At 33.3% G+C, this 12,450-nt stretch overlaps 2 protein-coding genes across 2 annotated transcripts; both read left to right on the forward strand.

Moving 5' to 3' along the window:
* The first annotated feature begins 1,697 nt into the window (after window positions 1-1,697).
* On the forward strand, window positions 1,698-4,230 carry LOC25480539 (3,9-dihydroxypterocarpan 6A-monooxygenase). The gene is made up of 2 exons (XM_013587001.3): window positions 1,698-2,716; window positions 3,274-4,230. Exons 1-2 carry the CDS (start codon window positions 1,736-1,738, stop codon window positions 3,895-3,897), a joined length of 1,605 nt encoding a protein of 534 aa, XP_013442455.2. The 5' UTR covers window positions 1,698-1,735; the 3' UTR covers window positions 3,898-4,230.
* Window positions 4,231-9,846: 5,616 nt separating this feature from the next.
* On the forward strand, window positions 9,847-11,841 carry LOC25480540 (3,9-dihydroxypterocarpan 6A-monooxygenase). Its single transcript, XM_013587002.2, has 2 exons — window positions 9,847-10,851; window positions 11,060-11,841. The coding sequence occupies exons 1-2, from the start codon at window positions 9,934-9,936 to the stop codon at window positions 11,681-11,683; spliced, it is 1,542 nt and encodes a 513-aa protein (XP_013442456.1). The 5' UTR covers window positions 9,847-9,933; the 3' UTR covers window positions 11,684-11,841.
* The last annotated feature ends 609 nt before the right edge of the window (window positions 11,842-12,450 follow it).

The raw sequence follows: 12,450 nt of genomic DNA on the forward strand, positions 1-12,450 counted from the left end.
CCACACTCTCATGAATCCCAACTCCCCATTTTCATGGATTTTTTTCTGAGAAATTTTCAGATCCATGTTTTATTCTATAACTTTAGTTCTTGTAGCAAGTTTTTTTTTTAAGAGGCTAAAATGAAATATATTAGCAAATCAAAATGTTCTTCGTATCACAAGGTGTACCAAGGAAGAACAAAAGAGTCATAACATTATTTACATCGAGCAATCTTTAGCATTGAATATCTTTTTGTTTCTTTCTTTCCAAATTTCCTACACGGTAGCAAATTTGATATTTATGTTGTAACAATGGGGTAGGTAGGCTTGTAGGTGTTCTTTTTTTCTCCTAATCTCTAGTTCTATTATTTTCTCTCCATTGATCTATTTCATGTGGCCTACGTTGTTGGTTTCCATTAAGTTTCTGGTTTTATTTCCATCAATACATGAGTTTTTGACGAGTTTGTTAAGTTGTTTAATGAGTTTGTTGGGTTTAAGTAGTTTTACTTAAAAAAGGATGACATTGATATGATTTTAAAACATAAATGATTAAAATGGAAAAAACATAAAAAATAAAAATAAAAGATTGAACTATTATATGAAAATTAAGTTAAAAGACCACACAAGTGAAATTTCTGATTAACTTATCATATTTGGTTATCTCATCAACTGCTGAATTGAAACAAAATAGGTTAAAACACACTTTTCACCTCTTAAGTTTTAAAAAGTTGCGATTTTGACCCCTAAGAAAAAAAATGACAAAAGTGATCTTTTGACCCATTATCTTTTCAAAAAGTTGCGATTATGACCCCCTTTTTTGGGACACGTGACGTCTTCTAAGCAATTTTGGGACGAAAGGGGCCAAAATTGTAATTTTTTTTAATAGCGGATCAAAATCGCAACATTTTAAAACTTATTGGTCGAAAATTGCTGTTTAGCCAACAAAATATGATACAATTATTTTTTCTAGTCTCTCATCTTTACTACTAAACGAGCTCTATATTTTTTCATAAAATCTCATCTTGTTTGTTCTATGACTTAAGGATGATCGACACCACTTAATTCCAAACCATGCAGAGTCGTGTCGTCGTTGTTATGGCGAGGACCAACATCTAACTTAAGATAAAGAGGGTGTTCCATTTTTTTTGCATTCTACTACTATTATTTTTCAACTACAACTTTGATTTCCACAAAAGAAAACAAACTATAACTTTGGTTAAAGTCCTGGATAAAGTTATTAATTTCATATCAATTATGTGTTGGTAAGAATTAGTGTTAAATAAATAATAATAACTTCGATTATGATGGTCGAACAACTGTAATAAAAAAATTGTATTGTATAGATTGCGTTACCTTGGAGAGCAAAGAGACGGAATTATCAAAAAAAGGTGGGAGTGTTGTTTCAATCCAAACTTATACCAATAATAATGGGTTTATCATTTGATAATCCTAACAAACTAAATAAAATTTTCCATGTGAAGTTTGGTGATATATGTACCAATCATCAAATTATTCAACGTCATGTCATATTTTTATATTAATTTATTTAAAAATAAAATCGAATTTTGTTTACGGCGGTACCCAATTAAACTTCAAGATATTTAACAATTTTCAAAGAAAAAAAATATTAATTATGATGTGCAAATATCAAATCGAACAGTCTATAGTTTGACCAACCGATAATTTGATATTATCGGTATCAAATTATATAAGTAGTTTCATTTACATAAAAGGTTAATGTGTTTCCCCTAAGTTTATGTTTCAACTTCAAAGCCACCTAAATCACCATATTTTACTTCCAAAAATTTCAAGTATGGCTGAAATGCAATACTATATCCAACTTTTTTTTGTTTTGGTAATATCCACCGTTGCAATTCAAACCCTACTTACTAGAAAGAAGAACAAAAAACATCTTACACCACCAAGCCCTCTTGCCTTACCTATCTTTGGACATTTTCACCTTATGTCTAAGTTACTACCAGCTCACCAAAGTTTTCACAAGCTTTCAATTCAATATGGACCCATAATGAAACTCTTTCTAGGCTCTGTGCCTTGTATAGTAATTTCTAGTCCGGAAATAGCCAAGGAGTTTCTTAAAACACACGAAACTTTCTTCTCGAATCGTTTAATAAACTACGCTATTGACTACTTATCATATGGCTCACAGGATTTCATGTTTGCGCCTTATGGTGAATATTGGAAGTTCATGAAAAAGATATGCATGTCAGAGCTTCTTGGTGGAAGAACTATTGATCAATTCCGTCCGTTGAGGCAACAAGAGACCGTGCGGTTTCTTAGACTTCTGCAGAAGAAAGGGGAAGCCGGCGAAGCTGTTGATGTCAGTGGCTTGCTCTTGAATCTCACGAATAGAATCATAACAAGGATGACCATGAGTAAAACTTTTAATGAAAATGATAGTAATGTTGAAGACCTTAGGAACATGGTTCATGATTTTTCAGAACTTGCAGGGAAGTTTAGTATGTTAGAATATATTTGGTTTTGTAAGAATTTGCATAGGTATAGAATTTCCAAAAGGCTTAAAGGGATGCAGAAAAGGATGGAAACAATGATGGAGATGGCGATAAGGGACCGTCAAAAGGAAAGGAAGAAAATAAAGGAAAACAGTGAAGGTTCTCATGTTAGGGATCTTCTTGATATTTTGTTGGAAATTCATGAGAACAATAACACTGAGATTGGGATCAAGTTAAACAAGGAGAATGTCACGAGTTTCATCGTTGTAAGCAATTCTCCTAACTTCCATATGCATGTATAGCTCAATTCTGTGAACCGAAAAAATAAAAAAATATCTCTTCCTTGGCTTCCAATTAGTTTTTAAAAGTTCATGCTTTTCAAACCGTTTAGTTTTTAAAATATAAGAAAGATTTTATCTAAACAAGCAAATACCTAAAGTAATAGCTGACTTTTGTTATTTATTTCAACTTAGTCCCTTCCTTCATCAATATTCCGCAATTTTACGCCAATTAGTATGGTTCAACTTGTTAGCCGATGATGTTTTTCTTTGAAAACTTGGTATCCGATCCAAGGACCAACTAATTTGAGGGGATCAATCCCATCTTCCACTTGCGGGGACCCCATTTAAAGCCAGGGCAAAGCTCTGTAAGTCGATGATGTTATGTGCCTCATTGGCGCACCAGTCACTGCACATATAGGCACCATGTCAATATTTCTTTGGTGCAAATGTTAGAGAACTTTTCGCGAAATTTTAAATAGAATGATATTTTGCAATTGAAAATTACCTATATGATTTACAATTTTAGACTTTGATTTATGCAGGACATATTTTTAGCAGGAACAGACACATCTTCGACAACAATCGAATGGGGTCTAGCAGAGTTAATAAACAACCCACGGGTGATGGCGAAAGCAAGGGAAGAGATTGATTCAGTAACAGGAAAGAGTAGATTAATACAAGAGTCCGATCTTCCCAATCTTCCATATTTGCAAGCTATACTCAAAGAAACATTAAGACTTCACCCTACAGTACCATTAGTGGTAAGAGAATCATCTGAGAATTGTAATGTTTGTGGGTTTGAGATTCCAAGGAAAACTATTTTATTTGTTAATTTGTGGTCAATGGGAAGGGACCCAAAATTGTGGGAGAATCCATATGAGTTTAAACCGGAGAGGTTTATGAGTGAAGAGAATAAGTTTGATGTGAGGGGACAAAATTTCCAACTTATGCCATTCGGAACTGGAAGACGGGGTTGCCCCGGTGCCTCATTAGCACTTCAAGCTGTTCCAACAAATCTTGCTGCAATGATTCAGTGTTTTGAATGGAAAGTTGGTGGTGATGGAACAGTTAACATGGAAGAGAAACCTTCAACCACCCTTCCAAGGGCTCATCCTTTGATATGTGTCCCTATTCCTCGTTTTCATAGCTTTCCTTTTGGGGAATAGACTCTCAATTAAATTGCACCATATATAGCTTTGAAAGTACTCCCTCCCATCATGTTTATAAGAAACATTCAGGTCAACAAAATGTGATGTATCTGGTTAAGAATTTAGACCAAACACACCAACTTTTTTTGACCAAAATATCTCTTATAAATAGGACCGGAGGGAATAGTTATAAGTAATTTTCATGTATTGATAAGTGATATCTTTTGCTGTAGTAAAAAAAATAATTGTTCTCTTTTCGTTGTAGTAAATGTTGCAATCATCCCAATAGTGGATATCTGTTCTTGCAAGTCTATTGAAGAAATCATATACAAATGTTTTTATATTTCATTACATAACCTTTGCACATTCCAATATTTTTAATGGCAGAATAGATAAGTGAAAAATGAAAACGGAGAGTTGGTGTAGACACATGATAAATAAAAAACACTATGTGAGAAGCAATTCAAATTTCAAGTCAATAGAAGCAATGGGCGATCGAATATTCTCCCTACAATAGAAGAACTGAGCTTCCAAATGCATCTAACAGTCAAGAAGGAAGTATGCGTTCGATTCTCTCAAGAAGAATGTATCTGATGGCATCAAAAAATCGGGCCGAAGAACAAAATCAAAACATAGCTGTCTGATCATTTGGATGGTTTGGTACTGTCTGATCAAGAGCTGAAGATCTTAAATAAATTGGAGGTTATGTTTTTATCTAAAAAATCGGGCCGAAGAACAAAATCAAAACATAGCTGTCATTTAATAAAATTGTAATTAACATATAAAACCAGTAGCTGTGAGAGGAAACTAGGGTGAAAAAACATCAAAAAGAGCTATGTTCTAATCAGGTGTGAGTAAACTTGGTGAGAGAGGGTTTTCCTTTAAAAGGATGAGAAAATAGGTTGAAGCAAGGAAAATTAGGTTTGAGAGTACCAACTTTATAAGCATATTTAGAAAATCTCAGTCCAATAACTCAGTCTTTAAAAATAATTTGTATATTTTCAACTGAATTGACTCAAATGATTCGGTCTATCAAATTTAAAAGAAAAGCACTTATGAAAGAAAAAAAAAAGTACTTTTATAAGATATTGTTGTTAACAAATTTATCATATTTTAAATTAAAAATAAATATCAGTATATACAATATATCCTCTCATAAAAGTGTATAAAGTATATGTTTAGGTAAGAATCTCACCTAAAATCATATCAAAGAGTAATTGACAAAATTCAATAAAATCATTGATAATTTATAGAATATTGAGGTGAACTTTGATGACGAGGATAAAACTTTACTCTAACTGATGAGTTCGTTGCTTAGATATTTTAAGCACTTGTAGGATGAAATATTTTTGGAAAAGAAGCGCTATGATTACCTTAGAGGAGGTTCGCTCAGCGATTAGGATCATGGAGCTAACCATGCATGCTTAAAGTCTTAGAGGTGGAAGATAGAAGGGATGTCTTGAGTGTCTCAAGAGAAAGGGATTGGAGATTAGGGCATGCCAGTGAAACAATTTTAGTGAGTTCTGTTTTGACGATGTGATCGAACTTAAGTGAAATTTGTTATCAATTTGAATGTTTGATGAATTAAGATAAGACACTAGAATTGACGAAGAGGTAATGAAAATTTTGTATGATGCGAAGATTATAGGTAAGGGGACCAAAATTCATGGGTTGCACATTTTTGATTGTTCTACTATTATTGGTTGTTCGCAAGATTTAAATTGTAAAACCAAGTTATGCGATTGGAGAATAAGGCATGTCAGTGAAACAATTTTAGTTAGGATAAACAATGTTTGCTATGATATGATAAATCAAAGAAACTGAAATTTTGTGATAACTGTATATTAGCCAAACAACATAGAGCTATGTTTATGATTATCACAAATAGGTATCAAGAGGCATAGGACCACGCTGGAACACAACAACAAAATGAACTATCTAAACGCATGAATATGGCAATTTTGGACCTTATGAGATGTATACTTATCGAGCTAAGTTTTCCAGAAATTTATTGGGTGAAGTCGTGAACACAACAATTTACCTGATCAACATATGTCTCACAACAAGAATAGACTTCAAGATTATGTGCAAGTTTAGATTGGAAAACATGCTAATTACTCAAATATGAAGGTTTTTAGAGCTCAGGCATTTGCGCATATCCTTGAGAGCTATTTTTAGAGAGCTACTATCTCCCCCAAACATAGGTATATTTAGGTTGACCTGAGTACAAAACTTGGTGTGTTTGAACATTTACTTCCATTCTCTTGTTTTTTGGAGTGTGTTAGAGGGAGTGTTATTGGAGTGTGTTAGAATATGTGACCGTAACATTTGTTTTCTGTACACATAATCAGGGGCGGACCTGCTTTAGGCTGGCTGTGGCTATTGCCACACCAGCCCAGCCCTATTTTATTTTTATTTTTCATATTTAAAGTATAAAGTTTATATTATATATCTTCAATTTTGAAGTGTAATCAAACATGATGCATTGGTTTAATGGTCAAGTGTGTGTTTCTCTAACTCATAGTCATGGATTCAAGTCCTATCTTTTGTTTTTATTATCTTTTTTTTTTCTTCTCAAAGAATGAATATAACTTGCTCACAGTCATGGGTTCAAGTCTAATATTTTGCTTTTGTCAATTTTTTTTCTCAAAAAATGAATATAACTTAAGTGTAAAAAGGAACGCGACATAATCGAACTCGTGACATAAAAGTTTGTATCTTACTTACTCGTAAGTAGTCAACAAAAATATATAAAGGGGTATGCTTTTTGGGTGAGATTTTCAACTTATTCATTTAAAATATTTTATCTTTTTTATAATATTATTTAAGTTTTAATTAAAAAATGTTAAATTCTACTAAAATATGAATAATTTTTATTATGTTTATCGTAATTTATTTTGTTAAAATAATTTGCCACACCGATAATTTTCTCCCAGATCCGCCCCTGCACATAAGTTCTAGATCTATTCTTAGTTGAATTCATTTTTGCTTCAGCTGTTAAATTTGTTGGTTATTGTCATTTGTTGCGCATTCTCACACACGGTAAAAGTTAAGTTCAACCACTAGATTATAAGGATAATTTGTTAATTTTTTTAATGTCAGGCATAATATGCCAAGGAATTATGCTCTGGAAGAAAAATCGGTTTTCCATTCGCTTCATCCATAGCAAATAATGAGATAATCTTATTTGAGGTGTGTTGGACACCAAATATGGATACCTCTCTTAGTCAAAATTCTAACGTTAGTTTACTACATTATGAGAATTTAGCCTCTTCTACTAGATTTAACCTAATTGATTAACCCTGAAAATTTAAGGTTGCATTGAATTAGAATTTTAACAATTAATTAAAAAATGTTAAGATTCAAGTTGGAAAGTTACCAGAATAAACTTATCTTTCCAAGATTGTCACAAGCATCAGTACAATGTTTTGTTACAAATATCTGTTTCGTAGAATAATCAAGAAATTAAGTAATTGATGGAAAATATTTAGCTATGAAAAATGCTAATGATACACTTTTATTAGGGAGGGAGGCTTGCGAGGAAAATCTATCTGGATTGAAAGCACTTCTATGGTGAATTGAGTAGGTCTCGAGGCTTTAGATTAAACTTTTATAAGAGTAGAGTCTTGGGGTTACCGATGAAACATCATTTATGCCTATGGTGTCTTGAGGGTTTAGGAGGGAACGAGATGAGAGAGTTTACTTTTCTTTTTTAAATTACAGACTATATAACATGTTTTTTTAAAAAAAATTATGTGTGATTGAAGTATTTTATAATTGTTTTTCATATTAATATGTTAACTTTTTAAAAAACATTTCATAATATCCGTAATTTAAAAATGAAAAATAAACTCTTTCCTCCCTTCCCCTCCTAAATCCTCTATCGAAACACAACCTTAGGAAGTGATTTTGGTTGAGATCCTTGGGTTAGGAAACATGATCGATATTTTCTCTCTTGATTTATTTTAGGACCTGATTGTGGGTTGAATGGCTTGATAAATGTGTACAAATCACTGATTGCTCTTTAAGATTTATTGAATCTAATTTCTTATAATCTCTTTATATCTTTCGTTTTATAGTCTATTGGAGAACTGTTCTCTCTCCTCCAGATGTAGGTCATATTTGGTCGAACTAGCTATATAAAATACTTTAGTGTGTTCTTCCTCTGCTAACTTGCCTTTGATCTTTGAATATGTTTCTCGATTTTCTTTACACTTGTAGCTTGATCTATTGTTGTTGTTACTCTTGATTATGTGTTTCTTTTTTTTATATTTGTTTCATGCATCTAAATTCTTGGTATGACTTAACTTCGAATTCACAACCAACAATTTTGATGTTGGTTTTTCAATATAGCTTTTGATTATACAACAGTTGCAGTCTTTTTCAATCATAACTCAAAACATAACACATCAAATCCGAATATGAGTGAAATAAATTAGCCTTTAGCTTTTAGAATTACGTAACTTCTTTCAGCACAAAGCATTATTATTATTTTTTGCACTTTTCTTCCCATTAAGCCATGATGAATTAGATGTCAATTATTACTTATTTTGTTTTCTTAATGAACTTATTTGTTAGTTATAAGAACATGTGAACTATACTACCAAGTTTCTGATGTGAAATTTGTTCACGGTTTATATCCAACGAACATGTGTGGTGGGTGAAATAGTGTAGAAATTCAATTATTTTTCCTTATAATGGTATAATGAAAAGTACTTGTGATTTATGAACTAGCTAAAAGTGCAAAATTGGATAAAAAATCCTAAATACGTGATTCATAAAACAAAACCATATTTTGAAAGTAAAAATAAAATAAAATACATTCACCTTAATTTTTTTTTTGTTGGTAACCATAATTTTGTTTTTTTTTTTAAGGAACCTTAATTTTTTTTGTTGGTAACCGTAATTAGTATTTTTGGCTGAGTTAATGGCCATGACTATGACTTTATGGCCCGTTAGGGACGGGTCAAGATCCTCTCCATTTATAAATTTCTTCATTTGTTGCAATTTGGAGAGAGAGATAGACACAAAAAATAAGTGCTGGGTCCTATCACTAAGTGGGTCCCACCATCATTAATTATTTTTTACTTTTTATGTGTCTTTATCTCTCTAAATGGAACAAATGAAGAAATTTATAAATGGAGAGGATATTGACCCGTTAGGGACTACATTGTTAGTTTGAGATTTAGTCACACAAAAGAGACACCATACTCTTACCCAAAAAACCTTAAGGCTATGGGTTTATGGGTCCTCTTACTTACAAGGTGTTCAACCTTTACTATTTTATCTGATGTGTGACATATAACTCACACTTGCACACAACAACACTCCCCCTCAAGTGTGAGTCCATCTATTCATCATGCTCCTCGCTATTTTGCAAGTGTTTTGATGGTATTTGATCTTTCCACTCGTCGGTGGTTTTGCCAGATTAACTTCATCCATTATAATATTGCCTTTACATGTGAAAATAAGTTTAAATATACATACTATCTCTGTAAGGATTGTCTCGACTTATAAACATTAGTTCAACAAATTTTGAAAGAGGCTATGATATCCTCTTAAAAGTGGTGGTTGAGTCTACACAATCTCCCAAAACCCCTCCCTCACAGTTAGCACTATTGGGTTTGATGCGCGGATATTAATGATGGGTAACCCGAAAACTGAAATATGATATCAAGTTGTGCAATTGATTTTGGAGAAGGCTCTGATACCATATTAAAATTTATAGTTAAGCCTAACACAATTCCAAAAAACATTTTTTTAAGGGGAGAATTGCCCCATATTATAAACATATCTTCAGGCCATCTCTCATCCAATGCGAGACTCTTATCATATATTGAGATAAAAATATGATTAAACCTAAAATATATGTAAAAAAGAAGGTCAATCATGTATGCAAATATCAAATCTAGCCAACATACTATTTAGACTCTTATTATGATTTGGTTGTTTCGTACAACAGCAGATACCACATCATCTATCTATCAGATTATAAATAGAGGTAGTGCCTCAAGCATCCATTAGCATAGGTCACAACCAGAATATTTTTCAAGTATGGCTGAAATGTTAGACTATATCAGACTTTTATTCGTTTGGCTACTCTCTACCATTGCAATTCAAGCCATACTAACTAGAAAGAAGAACAAAAATCATCCTAGTACTCCCCCCACCCCTCCTGCTCTGCCTATCATAGGACATTTTCACCTTATAGCTAAGTTACCTCCCCATCAAAGTTTTCATAAGCTTTCAATTCGTTATGGACCCATAATGCAACTTTTCATTGGATCTATACCTTGTGTAGTAATTTCCAGTCCAGACATTGTCAAGGAGTTTCTTAAAACTCACGAATCTTACTTCTCGAATCGCTTTATAAGTTCAGTTATTCACAACTTAACATATGGCTCAAAGGATTTCATATTTGCGCCTTATGGTGAATACTGGAAGTTCATAAAAAAGATATGTATGTCTGAGCTTCTTGGCGGCAGAACCCTCGACAAGTTTCTTCCTTTGAGGCAAAAAGAAACTATGAGGTTTCTTAGACTTTTGCAGACAAAAGGGGAAGCTCGCGAGGCTGTTAATGTTGGCGGCGAGCTCTTGAATCTCACGAATAGAATCATCACAACTATGGCAATGAGTAAAACATGTGCTGAAAACGATAGCGATGTGGAAGACATTAGGAAGATGGTGCAAGATAGTGTAGAGCTTTCAGGGAGGTTTAATTTGTCGGATTTTATTTGGTTTTTTAAGAATTGGGATATGCAAGGATTTAACAAAAGGCTTAAAGTGGTTATGGAGAGGTTTGACACATTGATGGAGAGGGTGATAAGGGAGCATCAAGTGGAAATGAAGAAAAGGAAAGAAAAGGGTGAAGGTGATCATGTTAGGGATCTACTTGATATTTTGTTAGAAATGCATGAGAATGAGAACACAGAAATAAAATTGACAAGAGAGAATGTCAAAGCTTTAATCTTGGTAAGCAAGTTTTCTAACTTCAATACTGTTCCTACTTTATAGAATATCTAGCTCGAACGCAATCGACTTCCACCGTGATTGTCCAACTATATATAATATTATAGTACTGACAAAATCGCAACATCCACGAAAAGAGCAGCTTATAAGCTAGTGAATTATGTTCTTTTTTCACTATACGGATTATAATTTTCGAGTATGGTTTATGCAGGATATATTCATGGCAGGAACTGAAACATCTGCGACAACGATCGAATGGGCTCTAGCTGAGTTAATAAACAACCCACATGTGATGGAGAAAGCACGGAAAGAGATTGATTCACAAATAGGGAGGAGTAGATTAATTCAAGAGTCCGATCTTCCCAATCTTCCGTATTTGCGAGCTACACTCAAAGAAACACTAAGACTTCACCCTACCGTACCAGTAGTGGTGAGAGAATCATCTGAGAATTGTAATGTTTGCGGGTTTGAGATTCCAGCGAAGACTATTTTATTTAGTAATTTGTGGTCCATGGGAAGGGACCCAAAATTGTGGGAGAATCCATATGAGTTTAAACCAGAGAGGTTTATGAGTGAAGAGAATAAGTTTGATGTGAGGGGACAAAATTTCCAATTTATGCCATTTGGAACTGGAAGGAGGTCTTGCCCTGGTGCTTCATTAGCACTTCAGGCTGTTCCGACAAATCTTGCCGCAATGATTCAGTGTTTTGAATGGAAGGTTGGTGGTAATGGAAAAGTTAACATGGATGAGAAAGCGGCCACGAGCCTTCCAAGGGCTCATCCTTTGATTTGTGTCCCGATTCCTCGCTTTAATTGTTTTCCTTTTGGTGAGTAGATTATGGATAAAAATGGTACCATATTTAGCTTTGAAAGTCATCATCTTGTTCCTGTGTATTGATAAGTTTGCACTCTTGAATATATTTGTTGTAAACCATTGTGTCTGTTTTCCTTTACAAGATCAATGATATTTCAGAAAGAATTATCGAGAGAAAATATATTAAACAAAATAATAATCCTGAACCTTTGATAAAATAAAGTTGTATTAAAGGATTTGTAGAAGGAGAGCAAAGGCACAAAATTTGCAAAAAATGTTGTATCAACATATCGTTTAACCACAAAATTTAAATTTTATTTGCTACTGCAAGAATAAGGTGTTTGGCTGTAAAAAGTCATAATTTGATAAAATGTCATAATTTAACCACTAAATTTAAATTTTACCGTAAAAGGAAATTCATTCAATCAATGTAAATGCCACAAGAGCTACATTTAGAGTGAGCAGAGTGTTCGGAACATCTCCAACAAGATAAAAGAAAAACATTACAAATAAAGCCTAACAAGATATGATAATCATCAATAAACAGCGAAAATGTCAGCGAACAACGGTTTTGTTCACCCAACATCTACAGACTAACAACCTTGCTTGCAAAGTTTTCCGCACACGGTCCATGACAGCGAAAATGAGAGAATCCACAATTTTATATCTATCCAGTTAGGGATCATATTGGCAACGGCTGCAAGCTCAGTTCGACTATAAGTGGTCTTAACTGTGCAACCCATAAGGTTCAGGTCTGTCTTTTGTCCACAATTACACCAACTCAGACC

This window comes from Medicago truncatula, chromosome 1, assembly GCF_003473485.1.
Source record: "Medicago truncatula cultivar Jemalong A17 chromosome 1, MtrunA17r5.0-ANR, whole genome shotgun sequence".
In the NCBI taxonomy this organism is placed as follows: Eukaryota; Viridiplantae; Streptophyta; class Magnoliopsida; order Fabales; family Fabaceae; genus Medicago; species Medicago truncatula.